The sequence below is a fragment of the Onychostruthus taczanowskii genome, unplaced genomic scaffold (genome assembly GCF_017590055.1).
Source record: "Onychostruthus taczanowskii isolate IOZ18803 unplaced genomic scaffold, ASM1759005v1 scaffold43, whole genome shotgun sequence".
In the NCBI taxonomy this organism is placed as follows: Eukaryota; Metazoa; Chordata; class Aves; order Passeriformes; family Passeridae; genus Onychostruthus; species Onychostruthus taczanowskii.
In genome coordinates this window covers 6,387,169-6,406,638 of record NW_024501792.1, presented here as the reverse complement: position 1 = coordinate 6,406,638, position 19,470 = coordinate 6,387,169, and the positions used below count along the sequence as shown (strand labels likewise).

General features: G+C 51.9%; 1 protein-coding gene across 1 annotated transcript in view; it reads left to right on the top strand.

The window, feature by feature from the left end:
- The first annotated feature begins 8,442 nt into the window (after nucleotides 1-8,442).
- Nucleotides 8,443-19,470, top strand: part of ETS1 (ETS proto-oncogene 1, transcription factor) — a 78,016-nt gene continuing 66,988 nt past the window's right edge. Inside the window, exons 1-3 of the mRNA XM_041413815.1 lie at nucleotides 8,443-8,538; nucleotides 15,411-15,493; nucleotides 17,744-17,888. Coding sequence (XP_041269749.1) covers nucleotides 15,422-15,493; nucleotides 17,744-17,888 — 217 coding nt within the window. The 5' untranslated portion in view covers nucleotides 8,443-8,538; nucleotides 15,411-15,421. The remainder of the gene's footprint in view (nucleotides 8,539-15,410; nucleotides 15,494-17,743; nucleotides 17,889-19,470) is intronic.

Sequence of the window (19,470 nt, the reverse complement as noted above, 5' to 3'; positions counted from 1 at the left end):
AGCCCAGACCCACACACTAAAGAAGCACAGAATCTGAAAAATAGAAAAGCGAAACCTGAGGCATCATCTGGGACAAGCCTTTGGAGCAGCAGTGCCAGCCCAGGACGCTGCTCCATGGCTCCTTCCATCACCCTTCCTGTGAGCCAGGCTCCCCTTCTCACTCACTCTCAGCCAGAACCAAAATTGCCATTTCCTGCTGCAGGGCATCCAGCTGGAGCTGCCAGCTGTGCCTGGGAATGTCCAGGACAAACTTGGGGAAAACCTGCAGCTTTCCACAGACTGGCACTCTGGGTATGTGCCAAGGGGTTTGGGTTTGGGCAGAAACCCTGCAGCTAGGGATAGATGGGCAAAACTTTGGAGTTATGGATCAGGCTGCCCAGAGAATCTGTCAATGCCCCATCCCTGGGAGTGTCCCAGGCCAGGCTGGAGGGGGCTTGGAGCCACCTGGGACAGTGGGAGGTGTCCCTGCCCATGGCAGGGGTAGCACTGGATGGGATTTAAGGTCCTTTCCATCCCAAACCATTCCATGAGTCTATGACTCACCTGAGAATAAACCAGGGGTTATTCAGGGCAGAGAAAATTCCTATTAATGAAGATACAGATCAGAAATTAGTCCAAGACCCTCTGCACATCCTTATCCCAGTGGAGAGCCAAAAGGGTCAAAAGTAAAGTCTGGGCTTGCTATCTATTGGGAGTTTTCCATCAGGAAGGCACACTGGGATCTTTCTTATTTCCAGAGCTGTGAACCCGGAATGTCTCCCCTGGCACGGGAGGTGGAGGTGGGCACAGGACACAGGATTGAACATGGCACTGGGCATCCCCAGCAGGGATCTGAGCTGTGCTCTGGGACTGGGAATCCAGGCTGTGCTTCCAGACATTAATGGCTTGTTTGTTGTCTAAGAGGGTGGAAAACCAGAGAAAATCCGAGGTCCAAAGGACCTGTTTGATTCCAGCAGGGCACTGTTGGTGCAGCCTGTGCTGGAGAGCCGGGCAATTACCAAGGCAAACTGCCCCAAACCCACGGGCTGGGCTCCGGGGGGCTGGCAGGATAAAGCTCTGATTCATGGGCACATCTTTGGCTCCTTTCTTTAGGATCTCTGTAAGCTACACATGCAGACAAGCAGGAATGTCATTTTTTCCAGACTGCTTTTTGCATAAATTAGGATTGTTTGCTGTTCATCAGCTCACCCCGCCGTGACCCCTCCCTCCAGCCCTCCAGCCCTTCCCCCTGCCATGCTGAAGCCCCACAGACCCAGGCTGGCTCTGGAAGGGGGAAGGCAGGCTGGGCCATTCCCTGCTGCCTTTTTTAGCAGCTGCACGGAGGGTGGGCAGGTGAGTGAAGCACCCCGAGCAGGCTGTAGGACAGCGGGAAGGGTTTTCCCTCTCCAGGTGAGCCTGTCCCCGGCATCCCCGAGGACGGGCCCTGGGATAGGATCATGCCTTTGGGGTTCTGCAGTGCTGCCTGGGAGATGTCAGCCTGGAGCCAGGAAAGCTGCTGGCCTCGCTGATAAATGGGATGCTGCTGCTTCCCCTCCCACCCACACACTTCCACTTTCACTTCACATGTGGGACCCAGCCCTGCAATTCCCAGCCCGGCCATAAATAACCCCTGCAGCACCAGCCAGCCACGGGGACAGCGTGGATTCTGCCAGAACACGCCTTATTTATCCCCTTTCTTCCTCCAGAGCTCTGGGTGTCCTTCATGGAGGGGATGTCACACCCTGGGGATGTCACCTGTGTCCTGTTATCCTGCCTGAGCTCCCCTGACAATTGACAGAGGAGACAAAGGAGAATCTGTCCAAACACCCTCGGTGCAGCTCAGGAATTAAATATGAAAAGACACAGCTGTTCCCAAAGCCTAATCCTTGTCACAGACAAACTTTCCTTGACCTGGAACCACGTGGAAAATAAACAGAGAGGTAAAGGACATGTTAATAACTCATTTCCACAGAACCCAGCCTCACTTTTCTGCTACCGGAATTTTCCCCTCTGCTGCTTGCTCCAGGAACAAGAAGTGTTTATGAAGGTGCAGATCATTTTGCATTGGTTTAGATATGCAAATAAAGCATTGAAAAATGTCCAGTTTCTGCTCCACTGGGAACATCTCACACCTTCCCTGCCCTATGGGAGAAGCAGGATAGCATTTCCTTAGCTGAGTGTGTCCCTGGCAGTGCTGGGTGGATGGTGGGACCCAGGAGGGCTCAGCTCCCACCTCGGCCCTGCTGAGCTCGTGGCACCAACCTCACTGTCCTTGTGTCTGTCAGCTGATGGAGAACACAAAGGTCACTTTGAGACTGGGAAAAGGCCTCAGGAAAAGGAGAATTTCCCAGGTTTATCAGCTCCCCACGGAACCCACTGCAGAGAAATCTCTTCATTCCTACGTCACCCACGTGCTTTCTCCTCCTCCTCCCCACACAGTGGCATTCCGGGTGGGAAGAGTTGTGAGCCATGGGAGGAGAGCCCAGGGATTCAAAAGATGAGCTGAGCTGGGCTGCAGTTGAGCAATGAGTCCTGAAAAATGGAGATGGAGCCTGAGATGACCCCTGGGAAGCAGGAGCTGCTTCAGGGGTCCAGCTGAGACCTGTGCTGGCCACTGCTCCTGGGTGTCCCTGCCCTGGGGGAACAGACCCCATGAGGCCTTGTGCAAACCCTGGGATCTGCCTTTGCAGCCCCTCCTCCAGATGCTGCTCCAGCCCCCAGCTCAGGGAATACAGGTTTATTTGGGTTGGAAAACTCTCTGTGACCATCCAAGCACTGACAAGGATCCACCACTGACCTTGTCCCCAAGTGCCACACTCACTCTGTTAAACCCCTCCAGGGATGGGTCTTGTATTTTCTGAGACCACAACGAAGGTGAGGAAATGATGAATCTGACTCTATGTTCTTAGAAGGCTAATTTATTATTATATTATATTATATTATATTATATTATATTATATTATATTATAGAATGCTATACTAAAACTATACTAGACTATACTGAAGAATACAGAAAGGATACAGACAGAAAGCTAGAAGACACTAATGAAAACTCGTGACTCTTTCTCCAGAGTCTTGACATAGATTGACAGTGATTGGTCACCAAGTTAAAACATGGTTCACATGAAACCAATGAAACAATCACCTACCACATTCCAAAGCAGCAAAACACAGGAGAAGCAAATGATTATCTCATTGTTTTCCTTTTTCTCTGAGGCTTCTCAGCTTCCCAGGAGAGAAATCCTGGGTGAAGGGATTTTTCCAGAAAATATGACATTGACAGATGGGGCTCCATCCTTAGGAGCTTTTTCGCTGCTCAATCCTTCCCCAATATTTTTGGAGCCACTGCTTTCCAGGAAGGAGGAATTCCAAACCCAGGACACTGTGCTGCCCAGGCAGGGCCACCTCCAGCAGAGCCAGCCCTGGGGACACAAAGCTTTGAGATGTGCCCTGGTGTCCTCAGAGAACCGCCAGCAATAATGAGAATTCCAACTTCCTATTCATTCCCATTCCAGCTCAACCCTCATAAGGTGCTGATTATTTTCTGGGTGGGTTTTTTTTTGTGGCATTCTCAGTGCAGTGCTAATATCATTTTTTGAACAAGAAGCTGCAAAGGGAAGCAGTGATCTCAATTCACCCCCTGCATTTTTACACAGGCTTGAGAAGCAGTTGATTTTTTTAAAATGTCATGATTTTTATCAAGGCTTTGAATTCCACCCCAGCAAGATGCAGGGAATATTTTAAAAGATAAAAGAAAATAAAAATATCTCTTGGGTTTTTTTTTACCCCCAATGCTAATAGTAAGTTAAATAATAAAGAGCAAGTGATTAACTGGCTGCTGAATTGGTTTTGAAATCTGGCCAGATGTGTTTGAGCAGGAATTGTTGGCTGATAGCATTTTTATAAATCTGATCTCTATTTATGTGCCTGCCTTGGAAAAGAGCACTTCTGAAATCTGGCTTTATAGTCCTCGATAAAATGATTCTGGATAAGGATTTTAATTTACACTTTGAAGAGGGTGTGTGTGATGAGATCCTCACTGTTTTTTTGTCTGAGTGTATCAGACTAATCAAAGATCCTTCTTCCTACCAAGAGGCCAAATTCTTCTTGCAATGGGAGAACTTGTGGGTAAGGACTGATTTCCCAGTTAATGTTGACAGAAATGAGAATTAATTTACCTTGTTCTTGCAGCTTTCATGACTTTATTAATGGTGTGAGTGGGCAGGCACCTGCACAAGGAGTTTGCAATGGAAATGTTCACATTGGCCTCTAGAAAAGGCATCGGGTTTTGTGCCAACTATGCAAAATCCACAAGTTTGCATCTCAAGGGCTCAGGCTGGAGATGTTCTGGTTGGAACTTCCCTGGAGATATTGCTTAACAGCGGAGTTAGAGCTGAGTGGAAACTTCTTACTTCCTCTTCCAGAGTGAAAACATGACCAAATCTCAGAATAACAGAAAGGATTGGGTGGAAGGGACCCTAAAGCCCACCCAGTGCCAGCCCTGCCATGGGCAGGGACACCTTCCGCTGTCCCAGGCTGCTCCAAGCCCCAGTGTCCAACCTGGCCTTGGGCACTGCCAGGGATCCAGGGGCAGCCACAGCTGCTCTGGGCACCCTGTGCCAGGGCCTGCCCACCCTCACAGGGAAGAAAACATTGTTATTGATATGATTTGGGGTTTTCTCACCTCCCTATGCTTCCACGTGTTTTTATCCATGTGGATAGAGATGAAAAAGGAATTTTTCCCTATGTCATTTCTCACACAGTCCTGACACCTTCAGATGTTCCCTGTTTAAAGCCCATTTTTACACACAGCTGATCTCCCTTAGAGAAGTGCGATAAACCATGGATGAGCCAGCCCACCACAATTATCTTGGTTGATGTGGAGGAGATCCATGTGCAGCAGCTCCCAGCCTAAAGAAGCATCACAAAAGTCACTTTTGGGGCAGTTTAAGCATTCAGGATATTCCAGTGCACCCCAAATTTTTCTGTTTTAGTACATATCCTGCACCTGCACATCCAAGGTAATGGTCATGGAAGATCTGAGCTCCTGTCTGATCCAAGGGTAGAAAAAGCTCTTTCTCCTGTCTGATCCAAGGGTAGAAAAAGCTCCTTCTCCTGCTTGGGAGGGCAGAAATTTCCCCTTAGCTGGGACATTCAGCATCCTTGGGCTCCACACAGGAGGGAATTTATGGGGGTTGGTCCAGAGGGATGAGCTCTGGTGCTGTCCCCGTTGGCTTTTGAGGCCAGGCAGCTCCAGAGGGTGTCAGCACCTGGGTCCCAGATGTGCCCAGCTCTGGGAACATCTGGGCACAGGCTGTGAGTCACGCTGGGCTCTGAGCAGGGGCAGAGGGAACATCTCCCTGGGCAAAGCTGCCATGGATTTCCAGGCACAGGCAGCTCCTGACCCGGCTGTGTCACCTTCTCCAGGGCAGACACTGGTAAGGTTTCTCCAGCTCGGGAATCCTCATTTCACTCTGCCCTGGGGTAACACCAAAAGCAGAGATTCAGGTGCTCAGGATAATTTTGTTGGTTCCTTCTCTGTTCTCCCAGAGTAAGATGGAAATGGTGATGCATGAAGGGCTCTGGAAGCTTCTCCCTTTTAGTGCTTTATGATCCACAGGCAGGAACACAGGGATCTGTGCCTGGAGAGGGACCTGGGGCTGCAAGGGAGAGGAGTTGGGGTAGGTGACAGTCGGTGGCACTCAGGACTGGGCTGAATTCTGCCCAGATGATCCACGCTCCCTGCCCAGCTCCAGCAGACAAACCAGGAGCATCTCCAGGTGCAGCTCCCTCCCAGTGCTGCTGCTCTGGGCTCCCACCCCAAGTGGTGGTGAGGATTCCTCAGGGTATTGGGAAAGGGGCTGTTTCTGCTGACACCAGTGTGCTGCACCTTTCAACAGGAGCGTGAGTGCCCCAAATTTAAGCAGCTTACGAGTGCAGAACCTGTGAAACATCCCCAAGACATCCCCAATTTGGTGAAGCCATCAATAACTGCTGCAGGGAAACATTAAGGGATCACTTTATTTTTTATGAGCACGGAGCAAACCCAAAGCAGCTGCCATGGAAAGTGCAATGACTTTATGATCAATTCCATGAGCTGCCCGAAATTTAACCCTACTTTTTGTTGTGAGCTGAAGCAAATGCTTTGGGTGACTGATGTGACAGCAGTGACCCTGAAACCAGGCAACCACGTGCAACCTGGTGATCTTCACGGTCCCTTCCCACCCAAAGCATTCCATGACTCTGTGATTCCATGTCCCAGCCTCCCAGCTGGCTGCACAGCCACTCCACAGAGCTGTTAGTGTCTGGATTCTGCATCCCAGCACCCTCCTGAGCAGAGCATCCAGGCAAGGACATCTTGCTCGCAGCTGCCAGCAGGGTTATCCCAGGAAGAGTTGCCCAGATAAAAATTGATTGCTGAACACATTGCACTCCTTTGGAGCTCAGATGTGACAGAGCCTTTGTAGCAAAGCCCAGGAGGCTGGAAACCTTCCTGGGGAGATGGAACCCTGTAAATAATTTCCTGTGTTAAAACAGCTACAAGAGGGAGCCGTGCCTGGCCAGTCCAGCAGGTAACTGATTTGGGCCACCTGCAGCTGTGTCTTTCTAAATTCAGGGCTAAAGGAGAGATTCATTCATCATTTGGCAGCTCCTGAAGGACCTGGGAATAGTTTTATGTACATAAATAATGGGGTTTTTTGCTATTTGTTATTTTGTGCATTTTAGCAATCTCCTGGTCTGGGAGAGGGGGACAGGAGGGACTTTCATCCTGTGAACACTTGTTCAGAACATCTGATTTCTCTGGGGAACATTTGGCAGCAGGAGATGCTACAGGAGCCCTGTGCAGGCAGAAATTACCCACGTGGGAGCAAACATAGCTTTGGTTTGTCCTTTGCAAATGCCCACTGTGCTGAGAGTACTCAAAATACCCACGGTTCTGCTGGGGCAGGAGTCTCCAGGAGTTATTCCTCTCCCCACACACCGACCCTTCAGCAGTGACAGCGCTCAGATGTACAGGGTTTTTTTTGTGAGGGTGCTGCTAAATTCCCTGGAAATCACCCCCTCCTGCAGATACTGTGGAAGCAGAACCTCCCGGGATCAGTGCAGGGGGGCAGCGAGGGCTGAGTTCCGCTGGGGCTGGGGGCTCTTTGCTGCTCTTCTCTCACAGTTGGCTGTTAGGATCTCCAGGGAAATCCCAGCAGGTGCTCCCAGCGCCCCATTTGGTCCTGGAGCAGGACACACACGGAACTCTTGGGGCCTGGGCTTTGCCCCTGGCAGGGGCTGCTCCAGGACTGCTCATGGACACGGCGGGATGGGATCCGTGCTGGAGCCGGGCAGGATTTCCAGCCTGGAGCCCTCTCCTGGAGGAAAAGGCAGCTCTGCTGCCCGGAGAGCGAGAGAGGGAGAGGAGGGATGGGCACATCCTCCTGCACCCGGGATTTGGGGGGTCACTGGCGTTTGGAGCTCCCTGGCCAGGCTGTGAAGAGGAAGACAGGGGTGTGCGACAAAGGCCACCCCAGGTCCTGCTGTTCCAGAGCCTCTGGATAATTCCCAGGGGCGTTAAAGCACTGAGATCACTGCACGCGGTGTTTCTGTCCCTCTGCTGGTCCTGGCCAGCCGGGAATGTGCTCTCCTGCCCTTCTCCTGCCTGGAGAGACCCTGGACACCCTGAGCACCTGCCTTGGGACTGGGCTCTGGGGAGATGCGGGCCATCCAGCCCTGGCAGAGCTGGGCCGGTGGCTCCCAGCGCTGCCCAGTGAGCAAATTCCCCCGCAGTTCCTCACGGAGGGAGGCTTCCCTCAGCCTTCAGGGATTTAAAAGCTTCCCTCAGCCTTCAGGGATTTAAAAGCTTCCCTCAGCCTTCAGGGGTTTAAAAGCAAGCAGCGGCCACCAGGGCACGTTTTTGGTTCCAGAGGTGCATGCCAAGAGCTGGCAGGACTGGCAGCAGGCTGGATCCTCCCAGGGCTGGGGGTGAGGCAGGAAGCGGAGCAGAGCCCCGGGACACGCCCGGGGCAGGGACAGCAGCGGTGCCAGGGCCCTTCAGGGGAAGGGATTTGTGCCATGGGGCACCTCGGGCAGCTGCTGGGCTGGGTTTGGGGTCAGAGCTGCAGCAGCCTCACCTGGCCGTGCTCTGCCAGCCGTACCTTGCTCCCTGGGCAGGAATAAACTCCGCTCACGGGACTTGGGGCTGCAGCAGCGCTCGGAGGACAGGCTGGAGCCTCGGGTGCATTTACAGGGCACGGGACCCCAAGGCCAGCCCACGGCGGGGCTGTCGGGGCTGTACCCATCCCCACCTCCAAGCAGCGGCTGTTTTGTTTCCCCAGCGCCGTGACAGCGGCCAGAGGTGGCTCTTTCCTGGCTGGCGGCGTTCGCAGCGCCCTGGGTGCGGGGCTGACCACTCCCCCTCCCTTTGAATAGCAGCCCTGCCTCGAACACTATGGTATTTCCATCCTCCCCGGCTCCAGCGCGGAGAGCACCAGGTAGCTGGGAGGAGAGCGGACACAAGTGTGGGAAGCCGTGGTGGATATAAAGCTTTTCCCCGGGTCCTTCAGCTGAGCCGTAAGTGGAGGGGCGAGAGGCTCTTTGAACTCTTTCGGGGGTCGGAGGTACCTGTAGACATTTTCAGGACACCTCAGATTTGGTTTGTGGTGATTTACTTTTCCTCACTCAATTTCCAGTTTCACCCAGTAACTGACTTGTGTATTTGCTACTGCAGGATCTTCTGTAAATGTCTCAGATGATGCTTCCCTTTAAAAATTAATACATATATATGTGTGTGTATATATATATATATTTGGTACATAAATTTTGGAGATGGAGATTTAGGAGAACATTATTATTTTCCTCATAGAGGTGGAAGGCTATGCACTGGCATTAGTACAGTGAATTAAATTTGCAGTTCCTTTGCTGTTCTGAATTGTAATTCGGTTTTGGTGTAATTTGGTTTGGTTTTGCTGTGAGGGGGAGGAGATCCAAAGTGCCCAGGGTGGGACAGACAGACCCGGAGTTGATTCCTGCTTTGCAGGGATGATTGGAAGGACTTGCTATGACCCCTCCAGATGTTTTCCACGGTGATGCCGTCCCCTAAAGGACCCAGAACACCACAGGTGCCAGCATTTGCCTTTGGGAGAAGCTGGAGTGTGACAACTGCAGGGATGTGCTGCCATTCCTTGGGAAAAGCAGAATCCTGCCCCCCGGCCCAGGCAGTGGGAATTGTGAATCCCTGAGGAGCCCGGCCAAGGCCTTCCCCTTCCCGTTAGTGTGTAAATCACTGCTGTGCATGTGGCCCCTCACTGGGTGTTAGAGGCACCTCAGCTTCCCTCTTGCACTGCCAGTGGGGGCTGCAGGCTGGGGCCGAGCCGCTTTGCTTCTGCAGCCCCTTCCTGCTGCCTCCTGCTCCTCTGGCTGTGCAGCTTTCTCCTGCCTGCCCTGAAAATAATGCTCTGGCAGGCCTGATTTTTTGGGGTGTTTTCAGCTTGCCCAGGGTCTGGGGGTGTGTGAAAGCCCGAAGGTGCTCCCCAGCACAGGGATGTGTGTGTGTCCCTTGTCCTCAGGTTCACCACTGAGCTTTGGGGGAGGGACTGTGCGCCCCTCCAGATCACAAACCTCTTTCCCATCTGGCAAGCTGAGGGACAAAGAAACAGAAGGTAACCCCATGTTCCCCAGTGGTTTGGGGCCCTGTGGAAGAGCAGGGTTTGGTGGGAATTTCAGAGCGGGTTGGGGCAAGCTGCTCCAGGTCTCCTGCAGGAGGTCGCACAGGGATCCTGGGGGTCTCCCAGCTGGGCTGTCCAGCCCTGGCCGAGGCCCTGGCTGGGCTCTGTGAGATGGGGAAGGCATGAGAGGGCAGGGATCCCTGTCTGAGCAGTGGGACACTGATCCCCTTCATTCCCCTTGTGCTCTGCCCCAGCTGAGGCCCTGGCCTGTGGCATTGTGCTGTGAGTCTACTGCTTCAGGAGGCAAATTCGTGAGTGAAACAACAACTGACCTAATTAACCCTCCCTTCACATCCTCCTGCCAGCGGCTGCTGGGAGCTGGGACAGAGCAGGGTGATTTAATGGCAACAGCTCTGGCATCCCACCTAAACCCGCTCCTGCCTGACCCGTGCTGTCAGCTCGCTGTGCATCTGCTGGGGCTGCTGATGGGGGCATTATCTTAGAGCTTAATTAGCAGCTGAGTAATCGATGGATGAGCAGAGAGCAGCAGAAACGTAGAGAAAAAGCAGTTTACTCCCGAGCACAGAAAGCCAGGGGTTTGTGAGACTGGGCCAAACTTTAACCCCGCTGGCACTCTCCCACGGCCGCTGTCAGCCACCCCAGGCAGAGCTTGTCCAGCCAAACGGGAAGGCTCTTGAGGTGCCCTCGTACCTGCTCAGACCTGACAGGCACCGGGGGAGGCAGGAGGCCCGCGTTGGAGCAGCCGGGGACGCGGGGCCAGGCGGGCCCTGCCCCGTCCCCTCAGAGCGCCGAGCCCGGCAGCCAGCGGGGCTGGACAGCCCCGGACTGCGGCCCGGGCTCACACCCTCGGCCCGGCCCCTCGCTTTCCCCGGTGACCTCCTCTCGGCCCTTCACCCTCCCGGAGTGTTTCCAGCGGCTGCAGAAGGGCCATTGCTGCTCTGTTGTTTACCGCAGCACCTCCTGCTGCCCCGCCCGCCTGCCCCGCAGGAAACCGGGTGCGAACACTAAAGTTATAAAATCATAAGAAATGTGGGATTTAGCGCGGCCAATCTGTTCAAACCATGGTTGGAAGTGTAGAAAGCACTCTCCTGTCCGCTGCTCCTGCCTTAGGGATGCTCCTTTTGTGCGAGGCGGTGCCGGGGGCTGATGAATGGGAGGAGGTTTCTAAGATGCCAACACATCAACAACCCTTCTTCCCCTGGGGACGGGGCTGGCAGGCGGCCTGGAAAGTGCCCGGATCCCAAGGGTTAAAGCCTGGCGGAAGGATGTCATTTCCACCGGCTCTTTGCCCCACCCCCTCAAAGATGGTAAATTATTGCTGGATGCAAAAATGAAGTGGTTATCACTGAGCAGCTCTGGGTCAGCCTGCCAGCCCGGGGAGGGTGGTGGTGTGTCAGGGGCTGCTGTATCTTCTGAAAGCCTTGATTCACCTTCTTCAAGCCAGAAATATTTTGGTGGGGTGGCTGATGCTGCCCCATCCTCCTGGCTTCTCGCCAGACCCTGTGGAAAAGGAATTTTCTCGGTTTATTGGGATGGAGGAAAGAACTCGAGCAGTGTTTGGTGGCTGCCCCAGGTGTGCCACCCTGCAGTGCCACCTTCCCTGGTGCCCAGCTTAGGCTGAGAACTGAGCGTGGTGCTTCAGCTCAGAAACTGGGGAACAGTCTGAGCCTCAGGACTTTGCAGCAGAGCCATGGATGGAGCATTAAACTGGGAAACAGAGATGGGACTTGACTGCCACTGGGAAGTCACTGTGGCATTGCTCCACTTCCCTCTGCCTATCCTTGAACAAACATAAAACTGAACAACAAACAACAAACATGAGAATACTGTGAAGTGTCTCCATATATCCAACAGACAAAGCTCACTTTATTCTAACATTCATTTTAACTCCTTCCCAGCTTCTGCAGGGGAGTGTGTGTTAATCATGAGCACAAACAGCTTTTCCCTTTTTAAACCAAGCTCAGTAATTGACTTAAAATTAAAAAAAAAAAAAAATCCCGACCTTGTAAAAGAGGAGGGATGGATGTTGAAATGAAATTAAAATTTTAATTTAGTTTAGAAATGACCCAAGAGTGTAATAGCTTTGGCTGGTACTTGATCAAGTCCCAAAATAAATGCTGGTTCTCCCACACATGTTTTCACAATAGGACAGGAATAAAAAGAGCAAACAATAAGGCTGAAGTCAAGCTGTTAAATCATTAAGGATTTTACCAAATGGTTCAGATTCCCCTCTATTTACTAGCAGCTCTCAGCAAGCTGTGGCTCTGTATTATCTTGATGTAAATCTGCAGTGATTTCCTCAGTATCAGCCAAATTACCTGCCCTGAGAGCTCCAGCCTGGAATGGAGCTCAGCTGAGCTCCCTGACAGCATCCTAAAGAGGAGAGGAACTCTTTGGGCTCTTATTAGAGGAAGCTGAAGAGAAGCAAAATATCGCTCAGCCATCAGGGAAACTTGCTGACAGTGAGAGATGTTTTGGGCTGTGAAGTAGTTTCCTCTGGGAAGTGGTGGAAATTCTGTTAAAATTAGCCTGGACAAAGCACAGCAGAGCTCCCTCTGTGCTGTCCCTGTCTCCTTTTCCACACTTGCTTTTCCAGAGCACAATTATTCCTTGCCCAGGATCTGCTCACCTGCCTTTTCCAGCAGGGTATGTCACCTACTGGCTGCCATCCCTGCCATCCATAGTGGGGCTTGGAAAGCCCCTTCCGGGGTTCCTTCTTCGAGGATTCCATGATTCTAGGTCCTTTTCAGAGCCTCCAGACTTTGTTTCTCTGCCCTTTAACCACTGTCACCCACAAAACTTGCATCACGTTGGGGAACTGGTTTAATTTGTGTTTAACCAGGACTTCTCTTGATTCCACAGAGATGGGCATGCAAATTGTTACTGAGTTTTGTGTTATGTTTCTGCCCCTCTCTTGTGCTTTTTAACTGCCCAGTTTGGAGGGGAAGAGAAACCAGAAAGCAAAGCGACTCTAAATGTCTTGAAGCTGCTGTCTAGAGATGCTAATTCACCTCTTCCAGGCTGGTGAGGGAGCTGCTGGGGCTGCTTTGCAGCTCTGGTTGAATCCTATTGCTATTCCTTGTGTGTGAAGCCTGTCCTGGGTGTCAGGATGGGTTTGGTGCTGCTTAGCTCAGCGCACAGCCACGGCCTCGAGCAGCAGCGAGTGGTGCCTTGCTGGAAGGTTCAGCCTGAGAAAGATGCAAAGGACAGGCAGCGAGGCATGAAAGCGCTCTCGAGAGCTGCTGCGAGCGAGGTGCCTGCACAAAGGGGACAAAACCCCAAAGCAACGCCAGCTGCTGCTGCACGAGCTGCAAAGCAGAGAGCAGGGGCTGCTGTTTGCTGCTGGGGCTGTGAGCCCTCACCCTCGCACACGTGGGTGTCACCGCGGCAGGTGAACAGCCCCAGCTCGCTCTGGCTGGCTCCACCCTGTCTGTCTTGCTTTGTTTGGCAGCATCAACCTTTGCTTTAGGGCAAGGCCAGCCCGTGTTTACCTGAGATGGTTTCCATGCGCTGAAGGTCGGGGTCAGGTGTGTGATGGGCTGGATGGAGCACCTTGCCCTGCGTTAGGGCATGCCCTTCATGCCAGGGATGCTCCCCATTGGAAGTGCTCAAGGCCAGGCTGGACAGGGGTTAAAGCAGCCTGGTCTTGTGGAAGGGGTCCCTGCCTGTGGCACGGGATGAGCTCTAAGATCCCTTGGAACCCAAACGTTCTGTGCTCGCCCAGGCTGCAGCAATGGGCTGCACACACTTTGTCTGGCCCAGCTGCAGCTGCCCCAGCTGCAGGGAGATTGAAGCCAAGGCGTTTTAACGCCTCGTTAGGGCGGGCTGGCAGGGCGTGCTCAGATGCTAAGATTAGTTAAGGCTTCTCAGCCACACTAACTCGCACTCAGTGTGGTTTTGGGTACAGCACAAAGAGAAACAGGTTGGTTGTTCTTCCACCACGTAGCGGTAGTTTTCAGTCTTGTGAATTAAAAAAGAGAAGTTTGAAAAAAAAAATTCTGCTGATGTTTGAGGCAGAGTTAGTAATAACCAGCAGGAAATGATGATGATAATTTAATACTGTGCACATGCAGGTGTTTTGTGTTGGGCCATTACTCACAGGGCACGGGGGAGATGCTCTGGGGGTCCCTGTTTGCTGAGGTGCTGAGTGAGAGCCAAAGCAGCTCTGCCCTTCCCCGGGGGTGGAGAAATGCAGAGAGCTCCGGCAGCAGCAAAGCCCCGGGCAAGGACCCGAGGGAAGGCTGGGACAGGGTCCCAGGGCCTCCAGGATGTTCAAGGGTCCAGGGTAGAAGTGGAGGCTGCAGGTGATGTGGCTGTGCTGGTTCTGCTGAGAAGAGCTAAGCAAAAAAACATGTGAAGCACGGGTCTGATGAGGGAGCTGGGAAAGGGGCTCAGCTTGAGGAAAAGGAGGCTCAAGAGACCCTCTTTAAAAAAAAAGCCTGGTGCCATGGTTTAGTTGAGGTGTTAGGGCATGGGTTGGACTCGATGGTCTTTAAGGTCCCTTCCAATCTTGTGAATTCTGGCTCCATACAATTCCCTGCAAGGAGGGGGCATCCAGGGAGAGTTCCCTGCTCTCCCAGGATACAAGTGATAGGAGTAAAGGAAACAGCCTCAGGTAGCACCAGAGGAGGTTTAGGCTGGATATCAGGAAAATTTCTTCACTCAAAGGTTTGCCAAGCACTGGCACAGCTGCCCAGGACATGGTGCAGTCCCCTTCCCTGAAAGTGTTCCAAACGTGTAAAGTGGCACTTGGGATAGTGATGGGCCTGGCAGTGCCAGGTTAAGGGCTGGAGCAGATGTTCTGGGATTTTGTTGTAAAATAGCCAGGTGTTTGCAGCTGCAGCGGCCACAGCCCAGGGCTCTGCAGGAGGGCAGAGGGGCTCCCCAGGAACCAGGGCTGTGTCCTCAGAGAGGTTAGAGCAGCTCCTCTGCACCACCAGGCTGGGAACAGCCATTCCCACAGCTCCAAGTCCCATCCTGCCTGAGGCCTGAGCCAGCCCTGCCCAGCCCAGCTCATTCCCCTTCCCTCTGTCCTCCCAGCACCTTGGAGTCACATCCCCAAAACACAGACCTTGCCCTTGGTCCTGCGTTTCCATTGGCATTGCAGGGAGGGAGGGAGGAACACCCGCAGCTCTGATGACAGAGCCACATTGCAGCTCCTCAGCCGCACCAATGGGTTCAGTGATGAGCAGCTCTGGCAGGAGGACTTGCTCAGGAGAGAGAATCCCAAGTGAGGAATGCCGTGTGGGGCTGCAAGGCAGCGATTCAGCAAGGGAAACACAAGCTCATGTGCAAAACCAGAGGATGTGTCCTGAAAGCTGCAAAATTCTTTGTGAGACAGACTGGGCCTGACAAAGCTTTCACAGGAAAGGTGTTGATCTCAACAAACTGCCTTTTTTTTTTTTCCTCTCTCAAAAGAAAAAAATTGGCAACAATTTCCCACCAATTCTCCAGCAAAGGAAATATGATCTCATCTTCCCTCAGAGCGGCTCCCTCAGCTTGCAGGTGATCATTCATTCCCCATTGTCAGGCTCTCCCCTGGTTACACTCCTGCATCTGGGTGCTGCATTGTTGATACAACCCCTCTAATCACAATATTTCCTATTAATCTAGGTATTTTTTCTCTTAACTTTTCCAGCCTAATCTCGTTCAGGTGACAGTCTGCTCCAAGCTTTATACAGCTGTAGAAAGCATGGATTTAGCTGGTGCTGTCAGTTTTTGTGGCATGGAATCTAATGCCCCTCTCCATTCCTGCAGGCATCTCCAAGATGATGAGTTATTATATGGACACAACCATCAGCAACGCAGCTCCTTATGCTTTGGCTCGGCCTGGAATGATGGTAAGGAATGGACAGGACAAGGGGAATGGCCTTGCACTGAATGAGGGTGGGCACAGATGAGATTTTAGTAAGAAATTCACCCCTGTGAGGGTGGGCAGGCCCTGGCACAGGGTGCCCAGAGCAGCTGTGGCTGCCCCTGGAAGTGTCCAAGGCCAGGCTGGATGGGGCTTGGAGCCACCCGAGATGGTGGAAGGTGTCCCTGCCATGGCAGGGCTTGGAGTGAGACAGTCTTTAAGGTCCCTCCCAGCCCAACCCTTTCCATGCCTCTATAAAAGACAGGAATTGGGGCTGGTTTCCTACCCCAGCAGTTTTCTCTCAGGTTGCTGTGATTTCTCCAACCCTGACCAGCTCAATGCCATCTCCTGAGGATCCAAGGTTTGAGATAGTTCAGGGCAGTCCTGAATTCCAGATGTTTACCCAGAGCTTCTCTGACTCTCTGGAGCCTGCAAACCTCCCCTGGAAATGGGATCCTGGGTGGGATTTCCTGTGCTGGTGTTGGGAGGAGTGTCAGGGGAAGCATTGTCCCGCTGCCTGCTCCCCCTGCTGCCCTTCACTTGGCACCAGTGGGACCAGCAAAGAGCAGGGCAGCGCCTGGGAAGGGTTCCTGTGGGTTTCTGCAGTTTTGGGACCACTCCAGTGCTCCCTGTCCCGAGCCAGCTCTGCTCTCTTTGCAGCTGATGGGTGGTTGTGTGTAATAAAGGTTGGAGTGTGATCCTGGGACAGGTTGGGCAGGGATTTGAGCCTTTTTTACGAAAATCAGATCCATATTTAGGGAAATCTGATCCATATTTCAGTAAATCAGACCTATATTCAGAGAAATCAGATCTCTACTCAGAGAAATGGCATTTCTAACCATTTGTCCAAAGAACTGCTGAGCATTAGAGCTCTGGGTTGACACCTCAGGCTGCACAGAACTTGTGCTAAAACCCAACATTTTCCCCAAACTGGGAAAAAAAGCCCATCCTGAGCTGTGAAATATTCCCAAGGCAGCTTCATAGCTTTCCTTTAAATGGTTCCGAGCAAGCATTTGGCTTTTAAATATTGATTTGCCATCAAGGAAATCTATTCCCCCGCAGGGAAATGGTAACAATGATAAAAAATTCAAACATCCTGCATTTATTTATAGGTATGTGCATGGTATTGTCCTCTTCTAGGGAGACAAACATTTAAATGCAATGTATTTATTGTATGGTATATATGTATACGTGTGTGTGTCCATGGTAAATATATATATAAAATATACACACAGATGCACATAATAAATATGGTGTGTACATATATACACACACTAGATATATACACATAAATAAATATGTATAAAATAGGTGTGTCCAAAATAAAAGGAAAATTATATCCTGGAATCATTTATTAAAGCTTTGTTCCCGATCTAAACCATGCTATGTTTCTAAATATCTCTATATTCATGTCTAAGAAATATACTTTCTTTATAAAGTATAAATTTAGCTTCATATACAATAAAAATAAATGTATAATTTATATAGAGTTATAAGCTAGGATTACATGGGTGTGGGTGTATGAATTCTTGTATCACCCATATAATCAGTACATCTATAATGGCTTGTGTGTTAACACATAATAATATGTATATTATGTAATGTGTGTGTAATGATACATTATGTTGTATACATTATATATGCATCTGTACATTTCATATGAGGTGTATAACTCATATACCCATGTATGCATACCACATGTATAAACATATATATGGACCCACCAATAAAACCATCATAAACAATATGAATATTGTTTGTGATGGTTTTATTGGTGTGTCCATAGAATGTTTATGATGAAAATATAAAGAAAAGAATCCCAAATAGTATCCCTATAAATAGGAATAGGAACATAAATATGACAGCTGGGACCAGGCTCCCCCTCAGTGCCTGGGCAGGGCTGTGGTTCTGCACCCCCTGGTGGCCCCCCACGTTTTGGGGGTTTTGGGGCCTCCTGCTGCCTAAAAGTGACATTCCCAGTTGTGGGGAGTGGAACAAAGCCCTGCCCCAGAGAGTGTCCCCATGGGAGACCCCTCAAGCTGCAATCCTGCCAAGCTCAGCCTCACTCTGACTTTCACTTTTCTCCTCATTTTGGTTTAAAAATGGCTCTTTTTGGCCCCAGATGAGCTGGGATCTGCCAGAGCAGCACTTGCTGCCTGATTCTGGGGGCAGCACCGCTGGCCCCTGCACATTTTGGGGTCCCGCTCTCCTGACAGTTCCCCTCTGCTCCTTCCAGAAACAAGGAGTCCCTGTTCCCTGCGAGGATCCCTGGGTGACCTGTGCCTTCCAGGCCTCCTGCTGCCAGCCCCGGCCGTGCTGCCCGCTGTGGGACGAGCCCGCCACGCAGGAGGTGCCCACGGGGCTGGAGCACTATGGCACAGGTAGGACACGGGGTGGCACGCGTAAAACACGGGGTGGAACGGATAGGACACGGCAGTGGCACGGGTAGGACAGGGGGGTGGCACCTCCCCTGTGCTGAGTGGCTCGCAGCAGCCTCAGCTGGAAAAAGGAGCCTGAGTCTCTGCCAGTCTCTGTTTGTTGTGTCCCCCCCAAGCGTTGTTGCATATTTGCTTTCTGCCCCAGTCCTGCCTTTATTTATTGGGTTTTTGCCTTTAGTGCTGCCTTCAGGCACAGCATCACCAGGTTGGTACCTGCCTTGATAGTGTCAAGGGTCTCCCTTAGTGAAGATTGGCCCAGAAAGCAGAAATAACCCCTTAAATATGGGGGTTTTGTGTCTATTGTCCATCTCTTGAAGTGATGCTGATGGGTAGGAGCTTCCTTCTTGCCTGCCATGGTGTGGGAGAGCTCCTCTCCCCTTTCAGCTGGTGATTTTGCTGGTTTTTGGAATTTTGGAGTTCTGTGTGCACCTCCCTTACATGTGGGGGCAGCAGCCCTGCTTGCTGCTCCTGGGGTCTCTGGGAGGATCCCGTGGGCAGGGTGCACCTGCCAAGCTGCTGGAATTTCTCCTGGCATTTGCAGGACTTGTGGCTCCTGGTTAATGGCTTTGCAAAGTGGCATCCATGGAGGCTTGCAAGGAAACAGAGATTCCCAAATTCCCATTCCACTCTGCTGGTAATTTTGGGTCTCTTGTAGCTCAACGCTTTCCACTGGCACAGGGTGCCCAGAGCAGCTGGGGCTGCCCCAGCCCTAAATGCTTTCCACTGGCACAGGGTCCCCAGAGCAGCTGGGGCTGCCCCAGCCCTGGAAGTGTCCAAGGTTGGGACACTTGGAGCAGCCTGGCATAGTGGAAGGTGTCACTGCCCGTGGCACCAGATGGGCTTTAAGGTCTATTCCAACCCAGTTCTGGGATTTTTTGATTTCTTGGGAGGTTGGTGGTCACCAGAGCTGGAGAGGAGAGGCCACACTGGGCCATCAGCTAAAGCAACTCCCTGCCTGGGCCCAGGGAATGTGTTCATGCCTTCCTTGCCAGGGCCCAGGGAATGTCTTCATGCCTTCCCTGCCTGGGCCTAGCTGATGTCTCCTCCTACACCTCTGTAGTATGGAAGTTGTTAGAAAAGCACCAGTATCTGATTCTTGCCCCAACAGATAAATTTTCATGTTGAGCTTGCACTTTGGGCTGCTTCTTGTGGTGTGGAAGGTGGGGTGGAATGAGATGAGATTTAAGGTGCCGTACAAGCCAGCCCAGCCTGGGATTCCAGGACTCCTGGAGGAGCAGCTGGCAGGGCAGACATTCTCTGGTCTGGCTGGGTGAGGAGGGAGCAGCCCAGGGCCCAGGTACCCCCCAGCACGGCCCAGCCACAGAATCAAGAGAGAGAGCTCAAGTTGCACAACATGACCTTTCCAAGGGCCAAGATGAAGTTTATGTTTCCCTTCTGTCCCACATAAGCCTGTCCTGAAGCACTTAAATCCCGTGTGAGCTCCCCTGTGGCATGTGCTGCTCTCCAGTGAGCGTTCCTGCTCCTTAGTGCTGCTCACTGGCCCCGGGAGGGAAAGCCCTGAGGT